The sequence below is a fragment of the Rhinolophus ferrumequinum genome, chromosome 24 (genome assembly GCF_004115265.2).
Source record: "Rhinolophus ferrumequinum isolate MPI-CBG mRhiFer1 chromosome 24, mRhiFer1_v1.p, whole genome shotgun sequence".
NCBI classification, from domain to species: domain Eukaryota; kingdom Metazoa; phylum Chordata; class Mammalia; order Chiroptera; family Rhinolophidae; genus Rhinolophus; species Rhinolophus ferrumequinum.
In genome coordinates this window covers 35,590,552-35,618,193 of record NC_046307.1, presented here as the reverse complement: position 1 = coordinate 35,618,193, position 27,642 = coordinate 35,590,552, and the positions used below count along the sequence as shown (strand labels likewise).

Below are 27,642 nucleotides of genomic sequence, written 5' to 3'. Positions count from 1 at the left end.
CGAACCGGCAACCTTGTTGTTAAGGACACTGCACTCTGACTGAGACAACCGGCCGCTCCAAGTTTGAGTTCTTTATCATAATATTTCAAAGGGTGGTGATGAGGATTAAGTTTAAATTAAAATTTTAGAAGTAAATCACCTTGCATAGTGCCAGGTCTTAGAGCATGCTCCCTAAGTGGTAGTTTGTGTCCTTCCCTGTCCTTATTCACAACCCTTGGTTTATCCTGTACAAGGAAGGGGCAATACGGCAAGAAGGCTCAATCCTCCATTGCCAATTCTCAAACCATTTGTGACCTGAGTCCTGGGTCAGCTAACGGGGGACAGATGCGGAAGGGAGGCCAGGAGAAGATTCCCAATGCCATCCCTTCCTTTTCCAGCTAGAGGACTCACAATCTAGGAGGCAGAGGGAAAAGGGTGCCCTGGCTTTGCTAGGAGAACTAGAGCACCTAAGTTTCTTCCCTGGGAATCAATTTCCCCTTTGGGAGGAGGGAGCTGGGCTGCAGAGCTCCCCAGGGGACCATGGAATGGTGACAAAGAGCATGTGCTCTGCAAGTGACTTCTCATATCCTGCCCCATCTTTAAAATGAGTAATAAAATGAATAATAATTGTCAGTAGTTCACAAGGTTGCTAAATTAAATCAAATAATTCACCAAGAGTACCTAGCCGCGTGCCTTGGACGTGCTAAGCATTTAATAAATGTTACCTAGTACTACTCTTGCCGTCATCATCACTCCAAACCCAGTATCTGACATGTCTCTATGAAAACCAGGGGGTTCCTTTGTGAATGACTAATTTGTAAATGCACTCAACGGTCTGTCTAAGGAGTGCCTCTAGAGCCCTGTACTTAGCGCTTTCCATGGTACAAGGACTAGGTTTCTTGCCTCCGGGGAAAGCCTGCGACTCGTAGGACAGCCATGACAGTACCCGCAGAGTTCCCTTCCCCTTCTTCTCTTTTGGCGGCGGGGCTTGGCCAGAACCCTAGACTTTTCAGCCCACCCATATGTCACCATTGGTCGCCTCGTCACTGGCGTGATTAAGACCCCGCCCCCTTCTCTCTGGGACCACTCTGAGGAGATCTTAGGGATCGGAGGGGCCTTGGAGGGGCGACCGTGATGCATCCCGGGCTTCGTAGTCCATCTGCACACTTGCAGCCGGAGAGTTGGGTCTCAGGACCCGGAGAACTACAGTTCCCAGCAGCCTGACAGAGAGCGGAGAGAAGGGGGGCTGGCATCACGTGGGCGCCCTGCCTGGGCGGGCTATTTCTCAGTGCGGCGGTGGTGGCTCGGGGACCCGGGCCTTTTGTTTGGAGCAGCTGCGGGAGGGGGGGCCCTGGAGCGGCGAGGCCGGTGGCCTTCCCCAGCTCCCTCGGTCCGGCCGCCCCTCGCAGGGGTGGGGGGCCGCCCCCGAGGCTGGGCCTCACCTCGGGCCCGCTGCCCCGCCCTCGGCCCGCCCCGCCTGCCCGGCCTACGGGGAGGAACCCGCCAGGCCTCGGAGCTGCCCGGCCACCTCCGGAGTCGCCACCACTACCCTCGGAGCACTGAACCCGAGGCAGCCCCTCTTCCGTCAGGCCGTCGCCATGAAGATCAAGGATGCCAAGAAACCTTGTAAGATGGGGACTTGGGCCCTCTGGGTTGGGAGAGCACCATGGGCCCCGTCTGGAAGCCTCTTGGCAGAGCGGCCTGGTTCCAAACCCGTCGCTCATCGCCGGTGCCTTGCATGGGTTGGGGGTGGAGGGGCCATTTCAGCCTGGGGTTCGAGGCTCCCTCCCTATCCCCCTATACTTGTGCGACCAACGCCTGCAGCCCCCTGGCCCTTTTCTCCTACTTCCTCCTCGAGATCTGGTAGGTGCTGGAGGAAATTTTTGACTCGAGCTACCATACCAGTGCCCTCTCTGTGCTTCCTCTGCAGTCAGGTTGAAAATGGGTGGTCATGGCTGTCAAATTGCGCAGGGGCAGATACCACCCATTTTTACTGATTTCTGGGCTTCCTGCTTGTGTCCTTGAAATCTCGATGGGTTCCCGGGAGTTGTCACTGTAGTCAGAATTAGCGCTTTTAAATATACATGCTTGTAACCTGCTAGCGGCTTATTTTTGTTTAGAAGAATAACGAGTTTATGTTTGTTTAAAAAAAACTAACAGATGAACAAAAAGAAAAATCGCGATGTTTCCACCAGTCGGAGCTAACCTCTCTTAGTGGTTGACTACTGTGAAACCATTATGAAATATTTTGGTGAATACTAAGATTTTTTTTAATGACTACATATGTATGTACTTTTTGAAAACATTCTTTCCATGTTTTCAGAGAACAGATCAACTTTCATTTGCTTCCTTTTATTTTTAGCCTTTTAAAACCTTTTGCCTCTGTAAATGGTCTGTTTTAATCCCTCAGTCGTTGTGATTCCCGTAGTTTAAGTCCATTCTAACAGAGCAACTCGGAATGTGAGAATGCATGCTTATATCTCAGAATGGTGTTGATACTTTGCAGTTTTTAGAGTGTCACATGTGATCTTTCCAACAGTTCTAAGAAATCTATAAAAGGGAAGCACCATCTTTTCCCACCCATCAAGGTTCTTGTAACCCTCAAAGGAGAGGAAACATACCAAAGCACTCTGAAAACTGCTAATTGTTATTTAAATGTAAGATAATTTGTTCTGAATTTTACAGTTGAGTAAATTGAACTTACTGAGGCCTAGAGTAACTTTTCCAAGGCTAAGCCAACCAACTCTGTGCTAATGAAGTTCAGGACCTGAAGTCAGCTGACTCATAGTCTAGTGTTCTTTCTTCTGCACCCATAGGGCATAGTCTAAATACCCTGAGAAACACAAACCTTTCTGATCCGGTAGTTATAGTTACCAATTTAAAGAAATCAATGGTGATTTCTCGTGATAACTAAAGAGTTTTGTTCAAAGAGTCTATAAAATAGTGATGTGAAGGCTTAAATGACAAAGTAAATAGAAACACTTCTAATTTACATTTGCTGAATTAAACTAATCTTGAACAGATGCAGTATGTGAAACACTTGGGCATCTTCCCTCAACACATATATTTTTCTCTGCTTGTCTTGGAATTTCCATTTAGTAAAATGAGTTTAATAATGACCAGCTCCGATTCTGACTCTTACGGGTTTTTTTGTTGTGGTTTTTTTCTTGCTATGATAGTGATTTGCTTACTTAGATTTGGGCAAACTAGTAATAAGGTATGAATACCACCTCTGTCAAAGGTTTTTGGAAAAGATTAACAGTTTATAAAATAAACATTAGTTTGAGAAATAAAAGGACACCTATTGTTTAAAAGTAACTTATCTATTACATTGTGAGACCATTAATATTAAAATAGGGTCGTGTTGAAAACCTAGTCAGTTAATTTGATGTAGAAGTCTGAAATGTCATTTTCAGTTCCTTATATGTAAAAGGTGATTTTACTGCCTACTCAATTCTTTATGGTAAAAATAAAGAATATCTTTGTGTGTATGTTAAAGAAAGTATGAACTGCCCTGGAAATACAGAGGGTGCCAAAAAAGTGTAGACACATTTTAAGAAAGAAAAACTGTATTAAAATTGTAATAATCAATATATACCAATAACAAAAGATGACTACAAGTCACGTTTGACTTCTGTAATTACAAGAGGGGCTCAAAGTGGTTACCATCCGTGTACTTTTAATACAGGTTTTTCCTTTCTTAAAATGTGTATACATTTTTTTGGCACTGTTTATAACTGGAAAGTGTTTCTAATTTTTTAAACTACTTGAATTAGCTAAAGATATTTGTTTTGTTTTTTGAGTACTTGTCTAGGATTTTTTTTTTAATAATAATTATAAATTTAGTGAGCCCTTAGTATGTGTAAGGCGCTATTTATATGCATTGTACCTCATTTAGCCCGTACAACAGCACCAGTAACTAGAAGTTTTCTCTCATATTGGTTGAACAAGCGACTGTGGCTTCACACACTTTCTTACATTATTCCCCTAAGTGTTAGAAAACATTTGCTTTTAGATAGATCTCTAATATGTTACCAGGTTATAAAACAAATGCATGTGTTTAACTAGAAAATTTAAAAAAAAGGAATTGGTTTTATCCTCTAGGTTGTATAATTGAAAACTTAGCATTTGGAATTGTGTGTTAAATCCACTCCAGGGTAAGGATGAAATCAAACATCAACCTAATGAAAAATTTTGGCTAGTTAAAATATGAGAACCAAAATAATGGCAATGTTTGTTTGCTTTGACTTGTGTTTTTCATACTGCTTAAATATTAGATATTAAAGATGTTAAAAATCTGAACAGTCATGTTTCGCTGTACCTTAACTGACATAATTTTTTAAGCAAAACTTTTGTTTTGCTTACCCATACGGCATGTAACGTGATTAACAAAGTGATAGTAAAATACATACAGTATATATATATGTATAAAAATTGGATGTGATACAGTTTTTGCGTCTGGCTTTGCTAACCCAAGCAATAAAGTACCTGAAGCTTTTGTCAAAACCAGAGAGAAGTATTTAACATGTTTGTAGTTAGCGTCTGTATAATTTGGTTGCCCTGTTTGTAAATTGAATCATTACTTGAGAATTATCACTTCCAGAAATCATAGGCAGGTATTAAACTTACAGACCTTGGTCTCAGAGGAGGTTTTGTGAACTTGACCCTGAAAGCAGGGGAAATGAAAGCAAAAATAAATGAATGGGACTGTATCAAACTAAAAAGCTTCTGTACAGCAAAAGAAACTATCATCAAAACAAAAGGCAACCAACTGAATGTGAGAAGATATTTGCAAATGATGGCTCCGGTAAGGAGCTAATATCCAAAATATGTAAAGAACTCATACAACTAAACAACAAAAAATCCAATTAAAAAATGGACAGAGGATCTGAACAGACAGACTCTTTTCCCAAGAACACATACACATGGCTAACAGAGATCTGAAAAGACACTCAGTGTAACTAGGTAGAAGGGAAATGCAAAACAAAACCATTATGAGATACTCTCACACCCGTTAGAAGGCTATTATCAATGAGGGAAGAAAAAAGTGATGCAGAGGACGCAGAGAAAAGGGAAGCCTCCTATACTGCTGGTGGTAATGTAAACTGGTGCACACACTATGGAAAACAGGGTTCCTGAAAAAATTAAGAATGGCGCTACCATATGACCTCGCAGTCCCTTTAGACAACGCTTATAAAGATACATGCACCCTTGTTTCCTTGCACCTTTATTCTCTATAGCCAACACATGGAAACAAGTATCTTTTGATAGATGATTGGATAAAGAAGATATGGTACATATATACTCGTATAATGTAATCTATTTAAGCCATAAAAAAAGATGAAATATTGCCATTTGCGACAGCATGGATGGGTCTTGAGAGTATCATGCTAAGTGAAAGAAGTTAGATGGAAAAGGACAAGAACCATATGATTTCACTCATGTAGGACGCAAAAACAACAAAGCGACAAACTCAGACACAGCAATATGGTGGTTACGGGGGTGGCGGGAGGATGAAGAAGGTTAAAGGGGTCAAATGTAAGGTGAGGGATGGAGTCTAGACTTTGGGGGTGAGCAGACAATGCATTGTACAGATGAGGTATTAGAACTGTACACCTGAAACTTACATGTTATTAACCAGTGTTACTCCAATTTAATTTAAAAAAAGAGGAATTACCACTTCCAGTAGATAATAAGGTGCAATTGGATATGATAGTTTCTGATAACCCCATGGATGTAACTAATTTAGCAAAGGTGGGGGAGAGGGGTTACTTGGAGCTCTTCTAAGGAATTACAATATGTGAAGATGTAACGAGTTATAATGTGTGAAGATGTTGGTTTTCTTTTCAGTCTGTTTCAAAACACCAATATTTTAATTTGGAATGATTATTAGGAAGAGTGAAGGGTTTTTTTATCCAAAAACTTGAAACATATCTGGAATTTACGAGTACACATGCCCATTTTAGAATTGTGTTCCTTAATATAATCCAATAATGTTTTGAACATATTCAGCATTTGTTTTCTCTATGCAAAAGAAAAAGCCTAATTTGACATAGGATCCCTTTGGGTTAAATCTGCATTGAGCCAATAACAATTAAATGATTCTCCTCCCATCCCTTTACTGATACTTAGCAAGATACCAAACTTTTGTAACAAAGCGTTTAAGAAATTATCAGTCTGCCCTTGTGGCTAGATATCTAAAGCTGTTTAGTCATTTCAAAACATGATCGGCTGAGTTGAATTGTAACTGCTTTTCGTATTAAAATAAAAAGATGATCGGACATGTGGATTTCTTCTTTTGCTTACATTATCTGATAAGAAACATAATTTTTGATAGCACTATCCTTATGATCGTTTTGGATATTTTTGCAACATACGGGGAACTAGTTGTAGGCTCCCATCAGAAACAATAGAAGCTACTATTTTTTGAAGACCGAATGAATATACAGATCATAGAGATTCTAGGAAATTCTCAGTTTAGAGAAGGTAATGTATATTTGCCATCATCAAAGTACTTACTTAAATTTATGGAATGTGTTATTTTGTTTTTTACATGTGTATTTTGGTTCACTTTTCACCTTGGCAGTGGATGATTTTCTTCTTAAAAGAATAGGAAATGTTAGGTTCTGTGCAGTTAGTAGGCTTCTTATGCACTGGTCACCTATTAACCTTGGCTGCAGCCACAAAGCTAGATCCTTGCCTGACGTCTTAGGAAACTGATATTTTTCTTACCTCGTGGAACTATTACTGGACCTGTGGTTGTACTTAATACCCTTAATATTTTCATACTTTCATTGCACGTAATGTTTGGGCTCCGTGCCCTCTCCCGCTCTCCTTTTGGTCAGTGACAACACGACAAACATAAAGGTGTTTTTTGTTTGTTTTTTCCCTAATGCACTGAAAAATGTAAATGTGCCTAATTAGACCAATTGCTAAATGACAGGATGGATCATACTTAAGATTTGTATCTTCCGTGGTCTTGGAGCCTCCCCACACTTTTTCTTGGTGACTGCTTCTCTGGCCTAAGGGAATGAATCCCAGATCTGCTCAGTCGGAAGGCTCCCTATGCAAAAGATGGCTATTACCAACTTTTTTTTTTTTTTTTTTGGAACTACTGGCAATACTGAGTTCTCTTTCAGTCCCTACCTTCCAAATAGTAAGAAAATTATCGTAATTGAGATCTGCTAGAAATAGAAGGGACATGTAATGTTTGCATATTATGGTTCCTAAGAAATTTGCCAGCTGGCCTCTCTAGTTATCCTCCATTTAAGGACAGCGCTAAAAGACAAGACAGACGTAGCTAATAGGCTAGATGTGAGATGAGTCTTGGACTTTTGGCATTGTTGATTTAAAAAAACCTACCTCTGTGGCCAGTACCCCTTAAGGAAATGTAATCATTTTCCAATTTAGTTATTTCATAAAACCTGTTTCTCTAGTCAAATATACATACAAACGAGCGGGTCACACAACGGTTTAAAATTGAGTGGTAATGTCCTTTTCTGTTTCATGAGTTCCTGGTTATTGATGGTTGTTATTCTTTGTGTCTTACATACCATACAAATTTTATAATTTTCTTCAGTACTGAATGTAATTTAAGACAAATGAGAGATGCAATGTATTGTAATAATATAACATAGCTTTGTTTACAGGTGTTTTACTTTCTCTGTAATGTTTTTGAGGTAGGACAAGTTTGGTTGTTTGATGAAACTAGATCAACAAAAAGCCTTGTAAAAAAGAAGCAGTGGCAGGTTTTGGTTTTTCTTTATCATTTTATGATAGTTACACCCAAACAATCATTTTCTTTCTATGGGAAAGAGTCAAACGACACTTTCCAGCAGTCTAGACTTTAAAAATAGGTTTTCATTCAGTGAGTCTTTCTACTGCCCACCCCAGAGTTATGTCTTTTGGAATTGGCTGCTGATATACCTTGGATCAAAAACCTTGGTGCTCATACATAAGCTTTAGAAAATCAGATCATTTCTCACTCTGCAATATTTTACTATAAACTTGAAATGTTTTCCTAGGCAGTAAGGTTACTTTGAAACTTAATTCATGGTTTTATGTAAGAATTCAAAGTTCTTCACATAAGTTGACGGGAATTTTTGCTTTGAAGAAGGACAGTGTTCAGGTATTTATTACCTAGGAGCAAAGAGAGGCTTCCGACTGAAAATAAAAATGCCATGAACTTTGAACCTGGTAAAGCTTCAGCTTTGTAGTTTGCTCTCTGAGTAACGTTTTTATTTGTGTGTATACTTTGACATCTGTGTGTTTGACACGGATGAAGGCACAGAAAGAAAAACTAAAAACGTTCAATGATTTTTAATGTGTTTTGAATTTTGGAAAATAAAGGTTTTTAGCTTAGTAATCTCGCCTTGTAGAAATTTTTCTATCCTAAAATGAACTTCATGTGGCAGTAGTGATTTCCACACTCCCGTCCCCACGCAGGCAATAATCGAGTATCAAATAGGGAGAATTCATTTTGGTTATGTAATCGCAGAAGGACCCCTATTTTATCTAATGCCCAATGAGAAGTGTCCTAATTACACATCTGTTGAACAAATTAGGAAAATTCCGAAGGAATCTCTGGTTTATTGGATCAATAGAGTTATTCCATATTGTTTTCTTTAAATATGTTTGTCTAAGCAACCACTTGCCGTGAATTCCCCCTCTAACTGCTAGTACTGCTGCTTGCTACTAGTGACTTAATTTGAACTTGGGGGAGAAAGATGATATGTAACCTTTTACGTGATGAATCTCAAAGCAGGAATTCTGGATTTCATAAGTAAACTGAAAGTAAAATGTAGTGATAGCACATTTCTTTTTACCTAAAGGTATATTATTATATGGTTTCTACTTTTTTTTAAATTGCAAATAGCCTGTCGATCATTTCAAGAGATTATTATCTAAGATGGCCTCCGTTGCTAGCCACCCAACGAGTTGAGAAAATTGAGTCCGTTTCTTCTGCATCTTAGTTGTTTACACAAATCTACAGGTGACATAAAAAAAGGTCTTGCTGCCCTAGCTTCCCAAATGATGTTCTAAAGTCATTTTACTTTAAACACACACACACACACACACACACACACACACACACACACACACACACACACACACACACACACACATATATTTCTTTATAAAGATTGTCCTTAATGTAAGTAGAGCTGGATCTGCAACTTGGGTTTCAAATACAAAAAATAAATGAGCTATTTCTCCACCAGAAGATAATGAGAATTACTCCTTCCTCATCTTCAGTTTCATTTACTAATTTCAATAAGTATAAATTCTGAAATAGAGAAATGTAGAGAATGCTTTCTCATTGAATTATGTTCTGAGTTTCTAATGGTACACACGTATCGGATAAATAAAATATGAATACTTAAGAAACAATGTAGAATTTTAGAGGGAAGTAGTTTTCTTTGACAACTTTTACATTAAAAATTATTAATACATTTTACCAGGCATTTTGTAATCTATGTATCTTAAGTCTTAAATTATTTTTGAGTCTCTGTCATAGTAATAAAAATCCCAGAGAACAGAAACAGACACTGAGGAAACTAAGATTCAGAGGTTATTGGCTTTTCCAAAGTCATATGGCCCACTCAGTGAGAAAGCCCCAAGTCCCAAACCCAAATACATGGCTTGCCCTCCCCCCAGAATGTGCTTGCCCCCAAATACACGTACCTTCAATATTATTAACAGCTAATTTTATTAACCAGGTGTACTAAAGAAACCTAATATGCTCAATAAACAAAGAAAATATTTTTTTGGTTTTTTTCCCCCCATCTTCCGCCACCTCCTTCCCTCACTTAGGTTCAAACCGTTGTTTCTCAGTCTAGTTGTGTAGGACACAGCTCCCTGGCCCAGCTGGTGTTATGAGGCTTGTGCTCCCTCCAGCTGGGGGCCATTCACGCTGGTCTCCGGCTGCTCCTGGCAGCATATGGTAGTCCATGGCAGCACACAGCAGCCCAGCTGCAGGGAGAGCCATTGTTCACAATCTTAGTTGTAGAGGACGCAGCTTACTGGCCCATGTGGGAATCGAACCAGCGACCTCGGCGTTAGGAGCACAGCGCTCCAACCACCTGAGCCACCGGGAGGGCCCAAGATTTGTTTTCAAGGAAGTACTTTCCCCTGGAGTGTACCTGAAGTGATTATTGGCCAATTTTATTACATTAAAATCTTTTTAGAAATGTTTTCAAGCCCTAGGTGATGACCTATTTATTTAAAACAGAACTGGCCCAAATTTTTCACATGTTAAAGATTTCATAAAGGAAAAGGAAAGCCTACCGGACTGGGAGTTAAAAGGCTCTGGGCCAACTCTATCAGCATCCTATGTTAGGAGTCTAGAAAATACACAACACTTTGAAGGGGAAAAAGTAAGTTGCTCGTAGAAGATACGTCTTACCCCAAAGTATTACGGACTGAATGCATGATTGCAAGTAAATGAAGTTTGTGGCTAACGAACCAGTTCCTAATTTGCATTTCCAAAAATATCTTTTTATCTTTTATTCTTGTTTTTCTTTTTTTTAATCCACAGCTTTCCCATGGTTTGGCATGGACATTGGGGGAACTCTAGTAAAGCTTTCATATTTTGAACCTATTGATATCACAGCAGAGGAAGAACAAGAAGAAGTGGAGAGCTTGAAAAGTATCCGGAAATATTTGACTTCTAATGTAGCATATGGATCCACTGGTATTCGGGACGTACACCTTGAACTGAAGGATTTAACACTTTTTGGCCGAAGAGGAAACCTGCACTTCATCAGGTTTCCAACCCAGGACCTGCCTACTTTTATCCAAATGGGAAGAGATAAAAACTTCTCAACGTTACACACGGTGCTATGTGCTACAGGAGGTGGTGCTTACAAGTTTGAGAAAGATTTTCGTACAGTAGGTATCTTTACTCAAAGCCAAAAATTGATACCCATTCACTTCAGTTTTTAAAATACGAGGCTAAGTTGCCATCTGGCATGTTTCGTACATTAGTTCTTCCTGCTGATGCAGAGGAAGTACGTATTTATGACTAGGTTTTGATTTGGGGCATTTAAATACCTTTATAGGATTAGTAAAAATTGCCCAGATTTGGGATCATTGTTGTACATAATATTTGGTAAAACCTGCTAACTTTAGAGACTGCTACAATAAAAAGGACTTAAGTGAATTTGGCAGTGTACAAAGCCAGATATAAATGGGGCTTCAATTACTTTCACTGTTCTTGTGTGCTGTGCTTGCATGTTTTTTGGAATGTTATCCATATAGTCATCTCTCCCAGGGCCATCTCCTTCCCAAACCCCAACTGAAGCCAGTGTCTTTTGATTAGTAGACACCTGATGGAAAGTTCGTTACCCTTTTTTTCCTGGTTTTATGTTGTCTCAAAGGGGGCCATTTGGATGTGGCAAGAGGACTGTCTAAGTGTTAATTTGAGGTATATGCTAGTTGGGGTTTGCCAGGCTTCTAGTCCTTTTCATTAGAATAAAGATTAAAAAGTTGGTATTTGGGGCTACTGAAATTTGTTTTCCTTGAAAATGTGCATGTACACCATTTAATTTCTCAATTCATAGAAAAGTCTGTTACTAGAACATAAGTAAGTGATCGCTTACATGGCTTACAATAAGTGAGCCCCTAACAATTTGGGATAATTTAAAAGTCTAAATTTTTATTAAAATTTTTTCTCTTTGATGGATAATACTGATTTGTATTCAACGTATTGAGTTATTTGAACATAAATTTCAGGAATCTGAGCCCAGTTTGGTTGGATATGTTTGCCAAAAGCAGTGAAAATAACTGGCATCCAAACATGGACTTCTGATTTTTTTTTTTTTAAAGTATCAGTTCTTTTCTAGTGATGAGTTTCTGTCATACTTGTTTTTATTGATGCTCAATCATTAAGATAATATTTGAGCATCTAATATGTGTCAGTTACTGTGCTAGATAGACACTTTGCTGGGAATAACACATAAACTTAGCCCTCAAAGTGCAGTATTCTAGACTACACAGATCTTAAGTGAATTACAAGTAAGAGTACAATGCCTTATAATTAATACTATTGTTATGGAAAGAGGTGCCATAGGAACACCAGAGGAGTGCTACATAAGTCCAAGAGAATTGAAAAGCTTCCCAGAGGAAGTGTTATCTAAGTTGAGGTCTTTTATAACAAATATTTTATAATAGACTCTTTACTAATGAATTTGTAATGAATTTAATAATTTCAAACTAGTACCCAAACTGTAACATGAAGATAGGAAATTAAGGCATACACACACACACACACACACACACACACACACAAACCCACACCGTGTTTCCCCAAAAATAAGACCTAGCTGGACAATAAGCCCTAATGTATCTTTTGGAGCAAAAATTAATGTAAGACCCGGTCTTATTTTACTATAATATAAGACCAGGTCTTTCATATAATAAATACAATACAATATAAATAATATAATATCATTAATATAATATAATATAACACTGGGCTTTATATTAATTTTTGCTCCAAAAGACGCATTAGAGCTGACTGACTAGGTCTTATTTTCGGGGAAACAGGGTGTGTGTGTCAGTAGGTAGATCCTCTGGTACGAGCACAGGGGAGGGTGTAATGAAGTAGTTAGATGCCTGCACCTACATAGATTCACCGTGAACTCTAAAGCTCAAATCCTAGATTAGATATGGTGTGTTTTATTGGAGAATCTAATAACATATATGTTGTTGCTGTTGGGATATAACTTTATAAGATGCTAAAACCACACTTGGTAAAATTTCAAGCAATAAGAAGTACTCCCTCAGTTAATTTGGTGGTTGCATCCTAGCAATTTAGTGTATATTAAAACCAGGTAAATAAGACTATGTTTATACACACAGATAGATAAATACTTTGTGCTTACATAGGCTCAGATATGGTAACTATAAACAGATTTTCCTCTGCTACCTACAAAATGTCCATTAAAACCAAGATAATGCAGGAATGGGGTAATTCTGGGTTTCGCACAACTGCTCCACCCATTACAGATGTCTGGCATCCTAAGTCCCTGCTTCTAGATGTTATTTCTGTCCTCCCTTCTCCCGCATCTTTGTGAAAACTAAAATGTCCCCACAAATTTTCAAAATGCCTCTAAGAGGTACCACCACCATCATTGAGAACCGCTGGACTCAATGAAGTCCCATAGAGATTTTGACACGAAACAAGACAAGTGAAACTGAGGGGGGTTGTAAATGATTTTGAAAATTATACAGTATAATTGACTCAGTATTCTGAATGCTGTTTTTTGTTCGCTTTGTAAAACGTTTCTCTTGGGGTTTTTTTTTGGTATTATTTTACAGATTGGAAACCTCCACCTGCACAAACTGGATGAACTTGACTGCCTTGTAAAGGGCTTGCTGTATATAGATTCTGTCAGTTTCAATGGACAAGCAGAGTGCTATTATTTCGCTAATGCCTCAGAACCTGAGCGATGCCAAAAGATGCCTTTTAACCTGGATGACCCCTACCCACTGCTGGTAGTGAACATTGGCTCGGGAGTCAGCATTTTAGCAGTCCATTCCAAAGACAACTATAAACGAGTCACTGGGACAAGGTAAGTAACCTTTTTCTTTCGCAGCCTCCATATTGCTTTGTACACAGAAGTTCTAAAATCATTAAATTAATACTAGCTTCATCAGGAAAATAACGTGCATTTGTTCCACAGCAAAAATGTAGATGTGCAAATATCAGTGCAAGTGTTGCTGATTATACCGTTGTATCAAGTATGTGTTAACGACTCAAATTAAAATCATTAAATATTTATGTTTCGTTAGCATCAGTTGGCATTAAAATTTCCATAATGTCATGAGTGAAGTTTTGTCTGGAATGGTACCAGTAACTATTTTCCAAAGCATTTTTCTTTCCTTATTTTTCACTTTTTTATAGATGTATTTCAGCCTAGAGCTTGCTACATGCTGATTTCATGCAGAGTACAGGGCAACACTGTAATGAATTCTTATAGGATTAATTTAACATGAGCTGTTTATGGGATAATATTAATGTCCCTAATATCCTATCAAATTTTCTATACTACCTAAAACATGAATGTGAAATGAGATTTTTAAATTTTCTTTATGATTCTGATATGTATTTTTATCAACTTTTAAGGAGGGTGGAGACTTCTATATTTAATTGAGGAAGAAAGATTCGGGGATACTTTAGATTGGTTTGTAGAAAAAACTCATTTCAGTTTCAACATAGTCCTCCTACTTAAATGATACTTAAATTATTAATTAGTATTTCATTTCCGTAATGGCTAAAAATCTACCTCCAGAGAATTACAGGGAAGTACAGTAGTTTCCCTCTCCCCCATCCACGATTTTGCTTTGCACAGTTTTAGTTACCTGTGGTCAACTGCAGTCAGAAAATATTAAATCAAAATTTCCTGAGAAAATTTATAAGCTAGAAATTGCACACCGTTCTGAATAGCTGTCCTGCTTCATCCAGTGTCACCACGTGTTCACACTCCCTGCCCGTTAGTCACTTAATGGCCAACTTGGTTATCAGATAGACTCTCAGTATCCCAGTGTTTGTATTCAAGTAACTCTTACTGAATAATAATGGTCCCAAAGCACAAGAGTAGTGATGCTGGCAATTCGGATATCCCAAGAAGTCTTAAAGTGCTTTAAGTGAAAAGGGGAAGGTTCTTAATAAGGAAAGAAGAAAAAGAGTGTGCTGAGTTTCCTAAGATCTATGGTAAGAACGAATTTTCGATGCTTGAAATTGTGAAGAAGGAAAAAAAAAATGCCTGCTAGTTTTGCTATCATGTCTCAAACTGCAAAAATTAAGCCATAGTGCGTGGTAAGTGCTTAGTTACGATGGAAAAGGCATCAAATTTGCGGGTGGAAGACGCGAACAGAAAACGGGTTCTGATTGATGGCAATGCGTTGCGCCAGAAAGACTTCAGCAAGGGATCCCCTGACACGAGTGACCACAGTCACAACTTTTCTTACAGTGCATTGTTATCATTGTTCTATTTTAGCATTAGTTATTGTTAATCTCTTACTGTGCCTAATTTATACATCACACTTGATCATAAGTAAGTATATATAGCAAATAACATAGGGTTCATTGCTGTCTACAGTTTCCGGCACCTACTAGAGGTTTCAGAATTCATTCCCTGCAGGTAAGAGGGGACTACAGTATTACCTTACTTCATTCTAAAACACAGAAATTCAGCCTGTTAACTAAATTCCAACAGTTATTCAGGGATAGACCCTGTTAGAATTTTAAGTGAGACTAGGAAGCAAAGGTTTTGATTTTAAGAATTAGCGAGCACTTGGTTTCATTTTGTGAGCATATCCAAAAGGATAACAGAACCAGGTAATTTCCACTAACATAATGACCAGCCTGATGTAAATTTCCTCACTGTGTTCATTTCTAGGTCATGTGAAATGTTAACGTATCACACTGAATTGATTTCAGCCTTGTCAGGCCAAGTAAATTGGCCTTTCAGAAAATCATTTCCGGGAAGCCATTTAGAATTACAAGTTTTCTCTCCTTTTAATATAGTACTGATTTTAACACATTCCTTTTTAATGCATACAAAAACATTTATGTTTAGCAATTACAACATATAAAGTGTCAACTGAAGATAGTGGAAGGTAAAAAGATCTCTTCCTCTCCTCATGCTGTTTCCAGCAAGTGATTTATTCCTTCAGTTTATTCTTTGATCTGACAAGTTGGTTTTGCTAAGCATTGTTCACCTTTCCTCATTATGTTAATATGTCAGCACTTAGTAGTATATTACCGCTCATCATGTTTCTTTACTTTCTTTAGCCTTGGAGGGGGTACTTTTCTGGGCTTATGCAGTTTATTGACTGGCTGTGAAAGTTTTGAAGAGGCTCTTGAAATGGCATCCAAAGGTGACAGCACCCACGCTGACAAGTTGGTCCGTGATATTTATGGAGGAGATTATGAAAGATTTGGTCTGCCAGGTTGGGCTGTAGCATCTAGGTAAGTTTAACATTTATGTTGTAATTGAAGTTGTTTATTTATATCCAAAATATGTAAGGAACTCAATACAACTTACACACACACACACACACACACACACACAACTCCAATTGAAAAATGGGCCGAGGACCTAAATACACATTTCTGCAAAGAAGACAGACAGATGGCCAACAGACACATGACAAGATGCTCAACGTCACTAATCATCAAGAAATGCACATTAAAACCACAATGAGGTATCACTTATTGTCAGTAAATCAACAAATAACAAATGTTGGGGAGGGTGTGGAGGAAAGGGAACCCTCATGCACTGTTGGTGGGATTGCAAATTGTTGCAGCTTCTATGGCAAACAGTTTGGAGTTTCCTCAAAAAATTAAAAATAGAACTACCTTAGGACCCAGCAATTCCACTTCTGGGTATTTATCAGAAGAAATCCAAAATACTAATTCGAAAAGACATACGCACCCCTATGTTCTCTGTAGTGTCATTTGCAATAGCCAAGATATGGAAGCAACCTAAGTGTCCACTGATAGATGAATGGATAAAGAAAATGTGGTACATATATACAATGGAATATTAGCCATAAAACAGAATGAAATCTTATCATTTGTGACAACGTGGATGGACCTCGAGGACATTATACTAAGTGATGTAAATCAGACAGAGAAAGGCGTATACCATATAATTTCACTTATATGTGGGATCTAAAGAACAAAATAAATGAACAAACAAAACAGTTTTAGTATATGTGCTGCCAAAGCGAGCACAGAACAAACAGCAGAAACTCATAGATACAGAGAACAAATTGGTGGTGGCCAGATGGAAGGAGAGTTGGGAGAACGGGTGAAAAAGGGGAAAGGATTAAGATGTACAAATTGCCAGTTATTAAAAACAGTCGTGGGGCTGTAAAGTACAGCATAATAATGTAATAACTATGTATACTGTCAAATGGGTGTTAGACTTATGGAGGGAATCACATCGTAAGTTATACAATGTCTAATCACTATGCTGCACACCTGAAACTAACATAATATTATTTGTCAACTGTGATTGAAGGAAGTTGGAAGAGGGCTTCCTCTTGCCCAGTTTAGGTTTTAAATTTTGAACACTCCTTTAGTTTGAAAGTTAGATACGAAAAATCTTTCTGAGCGCACCCTATAGGAAAGTATTTTCATTAATTCTTGAGTATCCCCTCAGTGTTTCTCTATACAAATAAATACATATCCTTACCCTCCCTTATGCAGAAGGTAACATTTATATACCATTAACAAGTGTACTGTATATACACTCCAACAGCAGTATATTCTGTGGTAGTCTGTCTGCCTCCCTCCCTTTTCTTCCCTGAACCTTTCTCCCTCCCTCCCTTTCTTAACAGCTTCATGGTATTTCATTGTTTGATGGTGTTTGTTTCCAGGATTTTGCTGTGTCCATTTCGTAGATCAATGAGTGACCCTGTGTACGCGTAGATTTATTTGTAGGCTAAATTCCCCAAATGTATGAAATGTTGCTTTTGATCAGATTTGATTTTGTTTGTTTTCTCATTTCTCTGCAGTTTTGGGAATATGATTTATAAGGAGAAGCGAGAATCTGTTAGTAAAGAAGATCTAGCAAGAGCTACTTTAGTAACTATCACCAATAACATTGGTTCTGTGGCACGAATGTGTGCTGTTAATGAGGTAAGAACATTTATAATTATAGGAAAAATGGGAATTGGAGTCGATGTACGTCTAGCTGGGCTTCTTCATGTTCCTTAAGGAGGCCTATAGGGTTGAGGTCTCCTAACCCATTAAATCCCAAGACTCATTAAGTCTCAGTTGTTACATTACCTTTAAAGAATGTAGATCACTCAAATCGGAAATAGGACAAACAGATATGTACATTTCACCTTTTCAAAAAGAAATACAGTCATGTGCCACGTAACGATAGGCAATTTCCTTGTGCAAACATCACGGAGAGCTCTTACGAAACCTAGAGGGTACAGCCTGCTGCACACCTAGGCTATAGAACAGCCTCCTGCTCCTAGGCTACAAGCCTATACAGCACATTACTTACACAAAACAACACAAGCTTCAGTCAAGCGCGAGGGAAAATGATGCAACCAAGAGCCCTGGTAAACACAGATGCACGAGGCCGCTGCTGGCATAATATGACATACTGTTCTACCCTGAGCTTTGTTTTTATAAGTAGAAAGAGTACACTGTAAAGTAACAATAAAACGTGTAGTATACTAAAGACATAAACCAGGAACATAGTTAATCATTATAAAGTATTATGTTCTGAACACAGTTGCACATGCTGCACTTTCATAAGACTGGCAGGGCTGTAGGTTTGTTTACACCAGCATTGCCACAAACGTGAGTAATGCGTTGTGCTACAACAGTTAAAATGGCTGTGACATGGCTGTGACATCGCTAGGCAATAGGAATTTCTCTGGTCCATCATCTTCCAGGAACACCATCGTATATGCGGTCAGTTGTTGATCAAAATGTTGGCATGTGGCACATGACTATATACAAACTAAATCTCTTGCGGATGTGAAAGGAAAAAAGTGGGTTTTTTTTGTTCGTTTTTTTCCTGCTGCTGTTGCATTTGAGGAGTGGAATGCCTGGGAGTTTGCTTCCTGCCCTCGGCTTCTTTACAGTGCTGCCTTGTTGCATATGGATCAAGCAGCATTGTACAGGGCTATGAAGGCACGGAGGCTTGTTCTTCACACGAGATCTGCGGCTTTTACTGTTCCAGCTAGCTCATAGGCGGGTGGTTTTTATTTGAAGGAGGCTGTACAATTCTGCGTGCGTGTGATAGATATGTTTGTCCATCTAATTTTTGTAAATGTCAAGCACTTTAAAATGAATAGAGAATTTTGCTTTTTGAAGGAACCCTTCATTTGTTCATTCATTTATCAAGTAAATATTTACAGAACACCATGTGCCAGGGATTGTTCTAGGCACTTGGGGTACATTTGTGAAGTAAACGATGATCTGGAGCTTGCATTCATTCTAATGATGTAGTAAATAAGGAAATTGTTTAGTTTGTATTAGGTGACAAGTGCTCTTTTTCAAAAAGAGAAAATAAAACAGGACAAAGAGAATTGAGAATAGACCAGAGTGACAGAGAACAGATTGCTGAGTAATTGGGTGATTGACGGAAGCTTTTTTGAAATTGTGACCTTTAGGCAAAGATCTGAAGTTCGTGAGAGAATCATACATGTAGATATTTAGCAGGGGAAGAGGCTCCAACAGAGAGAATAACTGTACAAACCCGAATTGATCCTCTGAATTATTCTGTTTAAATCCAGAGTTGTATCTCTTTAGTTTCTTAGTAACAGTGTAGGAAGTCGGTGGAAGAGCCGCTGGCAGGCGTTCTAACCTAGGTTTTGGCGGTATTTCACTTTTGGGGGCTCACAATAACACGGGGCGTTTTTTCGTAGCCCTGCAGGTCTAGATTTTCACTGGCCAATCGTCTTAACAGTAACTAAGGCCATAGTTGACGCTGTCCAAATTTAATGTGCAAAAATGTATACTCAAAAGTCAATGTATGATTGCGACAGTAGAAACAGGTTTTCTGTAGATACAGACACCAGTTCCTCCAGCTAAGATTTCCTAATCACAGGGATACCTAAGGAACCATTAGTGAGTGGAATCTTAGCAGAGAGAGTGACCTGACGGGTTGGGCTGGGACAGAGAATACTAGAAGCGACACCCCAGTCAGTGTTGCCTGTAAAGTCCACGGCTTGCACGTCATTGTTGAGCATACGCTGCAACATGCTGGCCAAGTTTACAGCTTGGTTTACCCCTAAACACATTTAAAATACTCTTCCTTGGTTTGTCTCCTTTAATCTCATCAGTAACGTTTCTCCAAATTACGTTGTTAAACAGATTATTTCTTGGCCATTTTCAAAAACAGTCTCATCTATAACCATGTATTACAGTCTTTCCAGAACTTTTCCTTTTTAAAATAGACTTTATTTTTTAGAGCAGTTTTAGGTTCACAGCAAAAATGAGTGGCGAGTACAGAGTTCCCATATGTTCCTGGCTCCACAGGAACAGCGCCCCCTACCGTCCACACGCTGCACCACATGGCTGCTCTGTTCCAGTCGGGGGAGCCTGCACTGACAGCGTTCTCACCCCAAGTCCGCAGGTTACATTTGGGTTCACTGGGTGTACATCCTATGGGTTTTGACAAGTGTGCAGTGACATGTCCAGAACTAATTGTTAAATAGTCAGGATTATGGAGGTATGTACCAGGAGTTAGTAGACACTAATATAAGGTAGTTTACGTTATTAAGTCAAGATACTTGCATTGTGAAATCTACGTCATAATTCTTTTTTCAAGTCATTTTCTTTGTTCTTTTCTTTTAGAAAATAAACAGAGTTGTCTTTGTTGGAAACTTTTTACGTGTCAATACTCTCTCAATGAAACTTTTGGCATATGCACTGGATTATTGGTCAAAAGGTCAACTGAAAGCATTGTTTCTAGAACATGAGGTAGGACAGGAAAGAATGTTTTGTGAATTTTAATATAATGCTTTTACATGCAGGTTCCATGTAGTGCTTCTTGCTCTGTAGTTATAAGAAAACTATAAAACGACGCTTTACCGGAGTAGTCCATTGATTCCCTCACTTCCCTTTGAGTTGGGGGACGGGAGGTTAGTGGGACCTGGCAGGCACCCCATTAACATGAGAACGCACAGGCCTTCTAAGAGTTATATCAGGTCTGCGAGCGCCTTAAATGCTGGGGCTACTTGTGTACTTACTAGATGATTTGCTTTGTTAAATTGTTTTTCTTTTTTTCCCCCTCCCATGAGATAACAAGTGTTAAATGTGAACAATACAAAAATATGTAATTTAGCAATGAAAACTGTTCTTAATCTTCCCACCACAACCTAACCCCCACTTCCAGAGGTGACCACTGTTAATATTTTGGAGTTTATTCTTCCAGGTTTTTTATTTATTTTTTTCTTTGGTATTTATTCACTACATCCAGTTAAATTCTGATCTAAGCAAATACCAATTCATATAATGTTTTGGATTAAGTAAACCTAGCTTGAATTACTTTGTTTCTGGTCATTCAAAGGGATGGGATATATTGCAAATGTAATAACACAGAGTCAGTATTTGTTCCTTAGAAGTGCCCGTGCTTCACTGCTGCTGCTCTGACTGGACAGATCAGAATGGTCTGATCCGCGTGGCGTGGGCTATGCTGTGAGAGTGGCAGCGGGAGCAATGGGAAGTTTACTGAGGAAACGGGACAGGGCACAGAACTGTGATAATAGCCTTAGAAGCTTTAGTGTCTAAAAGCCACACTTAAATAGGTATTGCAAAGGTGTATATATTGAGAATACAGTTAAAAAAACTCTATAATAGCTGACAACACAGACATTGTTAATATCTGAATAGCTGTTCTTAAATAGTTTATAACATAAATATGTGTTCTTAATAGTAGTTAGTGCTGTATGCTCATTTAAAAAGCTGTTCTTCATTAATAATTGCTTTCACATTTTACAGGGATACTTTGGAGCAGTTGGTGCACTTCTTGGGCTGCCAAATTTCAGCTAAAGCATCAAGTTTCTCTCTGCTAATAAATGTCATCCAAGAGGAACTGAAAACCAGAGGCGTTATTACTGCATTGTTTGTCACTGGGAACCAAAGGATAAAAGAGTAGCACTATTCCTGTTGATTTTTAAATGTCAAAATGGAAAGCCGCTAAATGTTGCCGTATTAAAAGACAGAACTCGGTAACAGGTGAAGTATTTCTAATTGAAGGGCTTTCCCTTCTGTATATATTCAGTGTTCAATGCAATACAGCCTCTGATAATTGAGCTTTCTCTCAAAAAGATTTTCTATTTATTTTATGCAGCCAACATTACAGTACTGTATGCTCAAACACAAATCTTAAAAATCTCAGAAATGTTCAGCTCATGAAAATAATTGATTCCGAATATTTGTTACAAGTCTGTTCTATGTGTGTTTTGGTTACTAGTAATCAGACAGTAACATTCCCTGTATCAAAGTTAAGTGAAATGGCAATCAAAGATGATCATTTTTATGTGATTTTAGAAATGTTAAGGCAATATTAATTTTCACTATTGTAGTTTTCCTAACATATCCCTCCCCTCCAAAAAAGTACGTTTATGTGATCTTTTCCCAGAAGTACCTTTTTCAAATGCCATAATTTAATTGAAATACTGTTAACTATTAGCCTGAATTTTAAGTGAATCCTAGAAAATGCACATATTTGGTGACATTGCATTTTCTGTATTTTATTAGTTAATCAATACATTTAAAAATGTTTAATATTTTTTAACTGGAGACTTAATTACTTATTTGAAAGCCCATTCGATGCAGTCCCAGGACTATTCTAATGGAGTATGGTTTGCATGCATTGGTAGAGTTCCTGCGCTTCCTATCCCGTACTTCTCTCAGGCCCAGACTCAGTCAGTTCTGTTTAATTAGTTCTGAACCATCAAAGCTAAAGATTTCCTTCTGTTACGAACAGCAACAAAATCATGTTTATTCTAAAAGGATGTTAACAGAAATCTGAAAAATGAGTTGTTTTGAAACTGGGGTTCTGAGTTTCAATAATTTGCAGAATTACAAAAGGATCAGTGTTTTATACATTCTGGTAATAATGGGATTATAGTTTCAAAATTTGTAAATCCTTTTGCCTTGGAATTTGTTCTTTATTTTGAATCATTTTTTCAAAGTAGAGAGACTTGGGGGAAATGTTTGCCTCCTGAAATTACCAGGAAATCTGGATGTGCTCCGAAGAGCTTAAAAATTGTTTACATTACAGAAAGAAGTATTACGATGTGTTTTTACAGAACACACAGTTTTGCTCCGTGGAGAATAATTTTCATTAGACTATTAAGAGGTGCTTGCTTGATAAAGACATTTCTGTAGTTTTCAAATTTTGTGCTCAATTACTTAAAATCCAGTTTGCTTTCCCTAAAGACACTAACGTGAATAACAGAAGTGAGTGGGTAAGGGGCAAAGTATGTCAAGGTAATGTTTAGAATTTGGAATATTTGGAACTTTGAATTTATGTCAACCAGTGGTCATTTTGAAAACCTACAATGACTAAAAGTTTCTTCGTTTAATGTTTCCATTGTAATGACTAGACATTTCGGCCAAAGCTATCTCTCCGGTCTATTTTAAAATTCTGTGATTTGAGCTGTACAAAAAGTGTTTCGTTCTAAATGACAATAACTTCAAGTTATATTCCTGTGGCAAACTGTATGTTAGCAGCTATGGGTTTGGAGCGGTCTTCAAGAAAAGAAATGGAATGATCAAAGTCTATGTAAGTTAATTTCATCAATACCTCGGTTAATTTGGAACTGATTCAGACTTCTTGTCCTTTGTAACTGAAGTTACCTGCTATAATGCATATAAGGGGAGTACCACCCCACCACTCTTGCTCTTGACTTTTCTCATGGGTATCCTAGAATTACTGGAATAATAACAGAATTATGATGGAGGCTGCCAAGATTTCTAGTTTTTTATTATGATTTCAAATTCCTTGTAAGTGTACAATGGTGAATAGGTTTGATTCTAGTCCCAGTCAACATAATGCCTCCGAGATCTGCGTTCTTGAAAAGAGCTAACAAATAAAACGTGAGCCACGTGTAATTTTTACATTTTCTAGTAGGCACATTTAAAAAGTAAAAGGAAATAGATGAAATTCATTCTCATATATTTCTGTTGAATACAGTATATCCTCTATGTTATTTCAACATGTAATCAATATTAAAAGTTATTTAGGAGACATTTTACGTTCTGGTTTTTTTGTACTTAATCGTCAAAGGCAGTTTGTAGTTTGCATTTCCAGCGCATCTCTGTTTAGACTAACCACGCTTCAGTAGCCATGGTTCTCGGTAGCCACATTTGGGTAGTGGTTACTGTATGAATGCAGTTTTAGAACGAGTACTGTGATGTATCCACTAAAATTTCATGAAGATGTGCTTTTAAAGAATGTTTGAGGGGAAAATATGGGAAGCTTGTTTTTCAGATAAAGAGGGATAGATAGGAAGCTCATTTGGGCAAGTTTATTTCGCCCAGACAAGTTGTATTTCTGACCATTCCAAAAATACCTTCCATTGCATCCTGCCATCTCACCGTCGTGCGTATCGTTTTCCAGTGATACTGATGGAGTTGCCCAAGACACATTCTGACTGCCCTCAGTCTCCAAAATGCACATTTCCTTCACTGAAGCAAATTTGATGATTCTAGGGACTTACACTTCCCCCCACCTTATCTAATTAAACTGTCAGAAGCCAATCGTCTAGGAGTAAACAGAGGCCCTTTTAATTCTTCCTTGAGTTTTGTGCAACCAAGAGAATCTTCTTTATACCTTTCGGATTTAATTTTCATTCCTAAAAATTCCGATAACATTGCAAATGCAGGGAGGACTATCAATTTGTGTTGGGGCTTGGTAAAGAACAAGGTCTAGAACTTTCCACCACCACTCAAAATAGACTGCCTTTTATAACCAGAGACTTGCACAAGTCGTGGCTTTCAGTTCTGCACCCTGACTTCTTCAAAGACAAAGTATTAGTTGACTCGGTTGCCTGTCGACCTGGGCAGTTACTTGCTCAGCTCCTCTAAACGGGTGGACTCTGAGTTTAGGTAGTCAGTGCCATTGCCAATAATACGTACGTGGCAACTGACAGTCCTTCAAGAGGGTCAGAATATTTGCCAAATATTAGACTCTCTAAAGATTCCTGAGTTCTTGCCTCTGTGTGCCACTGTGATTGCTGTATAAGTACTGCTTCCTGACGGTTTCATTTCTGTAAGCAAAAGGATGCAGCTGAAAGGGAAAAGGTATTCCCGTATGTCTAGCGATAAGTCTTGCCTCTAAAAGCAGTCCATCACATCTGGCCTTGACTTCTAAGGTTGCATTCTTGGGTGGAACACTTAGAAAGGCAATAGCTTCCAGATGTCTTTCATAACCGCTGTTTGTTATGTTCAAAATTTTTCATGTTTTATCTTTTTTTTTTTCTGGTTGAGCACGTAATGCTTTTTAATCTATTGCATTTGAGAATCTAGTTTAAAAACTCTCCTTTAAAGCCATGTGAAACAGAATAATCACCAGGAAAGTGAGTGTGCATTATTTTGCATTTAACTTACTATTTTGTGGTACGTATAAACAAAAAAACTAGGAATATATTGCCTTTTTGTAATACTACTTACTCTTTGACCTATTGAAGATGATTTGCCATGAAATGTCATTGATGTCCTATTTTCCCCAGTAAGTTTATTACAGTGTTTTATTCTAATACCGGAGGAATTCAGCCAACTTTTATCTATCATCAGATAATCTCACAAATAATGTGCTTTATACCACCGCCTGTTTTCAATACTTTAGACAGTAATTGTCTTATATTTTCTACTGAGCCTGGTAAAAATCATCAAAGTCCCAAAAAAGTAATTTTTTTCTTCCGTTAAAGTATTTTAATAGCCTGTTAAAAATTATGGCATGAAAAGTCATCCCAGCTTTGCAGCCTTATCTAAATTTTGAGTAATCTCCACTTCCAGAAAGTTCACATCTTCTTAAAGCGATCCCTTTTGCGTTATCTGTCTTAAGTGGTCAGTGGATATGGGATCATAATTTGATACTGTGTTAGCAACAACACCGGTTACCAGTGTAACTTCTTCGAAGGTTATGTTCTTTATTTGTAAAATGAGGAGATTTGATTTGTTACAATAGGATCAGTTACCATCAGGATCCTGAGAAAGAGTTTTTTTGCTGCATTCATGGCAGCATTTGGAATGACTAAAACAGCTTGTTCAGATAACTAGCATTATGTTTGGGAATTTATTTTATTTGTATATGTTGACAGGTACTAGATTTTGAATTCTCACCAAACCAACAGAATGGTATTAGTTATTCTCTCATAATGTTGTGTTACTGCCTGTAAGGGCCAGATAGGTTTACCTTAAAGTAATCTGAAGGATTTTATGTACAAGTATGTCCATAAAAGTGTGTGTACTTTAATCTGTAAAGGTGTCTGGAATTTTAATTTTGTTAACTTCAAAATTATATGGGCATTATTATAGCTCTTCCATTGTACAGAAAAACATCCCACTAAATCCATAGATATTTGAATATTAGGTATTTTGGGGGAGGGTTTTAGTGGCCTTTTCTTCAAGCTGTTTATTTCTAAACATTGTGAGTGGGGATAGATGTGTCATAAACCCCTCCTGGAATTATTTATTGCTTTTGTCAAATAATTTGTAGCGAAATTTATAAAACACGATTTTAATTACCTACAAGTTAGTTGAAATCTTTCATTATGGATTATAGTCGTCTTCTTCAAATGTAATGAAGACCTGAAACACTTTTATCCTTCGGGATGTCTGAGGAGAATCAGATTGGACCTGTGTATGACATTCCCAGTGTACTACTGAAAATCAGTGTAGCAGTGAGCTGACAGTGGGACTTCAGGTGCTGAGTCAGTGCTGAGTGATGCATAAGGGGGAAGTCGGGTTTCTTTCCCCCCTTAAGAAAAAGAAAATCTTTACACTCTGGCTCTTTCTGTAGTCAGAGGTTATTTTTCTTTTAGATGTTCAGTCTTTGCCGCAGCTGCCACTAGTTTTGTGTTCAAAAGAACTAATGAGGAATGTATTTTTCAAAGGAGTAAATGAAGTTAAAATTCAAGATTTTGAATTGTATAAATATGCAAGTAAACTTCAATTCTAAGCTAGTGCTATATATTTTTTGTTACTAACATCTTTCCTACACTGCAGTGCTCAACAGTTCCAATAGCTTTCCAATGAGACAGAGCTGCTTTTACAGAATGTGTAAAGTCTACACAAATAATGGAGGTAGTCTGAGATTATTTTAGCCTTACATCATATCTGAATCATATGGATATTATACTGACACAGTCAGTAGTTGTCGCAGATATTAAGCCATTTTGAAATTTGCCACTTTTTTCTGAGGTACTCCTTTTAGTTTACAACATTTAGAAACAGAAGATAACTTTATAGACCTGACATCAGTTTCCTCGTCTCCTTTTCCAAATGTAACTATTGGAATTAGGATGTGAGTCATGATAAGATAGTTTTATCATTTTTTTAATACATTGTGTGCTTTCACTTTTTATTTGAACTACAGTGAAACTTTTGACTTTGTAACTGAAGTTGTCTTAATTCTTCCAAGTTATTGACCAAATCATACATAGATCTTGGTATGTGTTCATTTTACTTATACAAGCCATTTCAGTTTAAGTTGCCTTATTCTCTCTATTGCATTCTTCTTGTCAAGTCTAAGGTTTGTCATGTTGGAATTCTTCTAACACTGCATCTGCAATGTAAAAATGTATGATGGATATACTACAGATTTTATTCATAATAAACTAAGTTATAGCCTATTATAACCTATAAGACATTTCTTGTAAATTGTCTAATTTATTTTTTCATTTGTGTACAGTTTCTTCTGTAAATTTTTAAAATATTTGTTGTGACCTGTTCTAGAAACATTACCACACTCTTCCTTAACGCTTACTTGCATGAAAGAAATGGGTTTGGCTGGTTTGTATGTAAACACATTGTATGGCCTTTGAGCCAACTTCAGTACTCTCTGCCTTTTCTGTAGTTGAACTTTCTAGTTTTGTTCATATTCTAAATAAATGTTAAAATCATGCTTTTTATTTCCTACTTTATAAATAAATTCTCTAAGTTGTTTACTA

General features: G+C 37.8%; 1 protein-coding gene across 1 annotated transcript; it reads left to right on the top strand.

The window, feature by feature from the left end:
* Positions 1-1,238: 1,238 nt before the first annotated feature.
* PANK3 (pantothenate kinase 3) lies at positions 1,239-27,642 on the top strand. Its single transcript, XM_033095959.1, has 7 exons — positions 1,239-1,605; positions 10,517-10,869; positions 13,300-13,553; positions 15,779-15,955; positions 17,509-17,632; positions 20,315-20,440; positions 21,461-27,642. The coding sequence occupies exons 1-7, from the start codon at positions 1,578-1,580 to the stop codon at positions 21,509-21,511; spliced, it is 1,113 nt and encodes a 370-aa protein (XP_032951850.1). The 5' UTR covers positions 1,239-1,577; the 3' UTR covers positions 21,512-27,642.

What these genes read in the sequence shown, in the direction of transcription:
- PANK3 (XM_033095959.1), top strand. Translation starts at nt 1,578, where the DNA reads ATGAAGATCAAGGATGCCAAGAAACCTT. An exon ending in GAATGTGTGCTGTTAATGAG is followed by an intron (nt 17,633 to 20,314) that starts GTAAGAACATTT and finishes CTTTTCTTTTAG; the next exon opens with AAAATAAACAGAGTTGTCTT. An exon ending in CATTGTTTCTAGAACATGAG is followed by an intron (nt 20,441 to 21,460) that starts GTAGGACAGGAA and finishes CACATTTTACAG; the next exon opens with GGATACTTTGGAGCAGTTGG.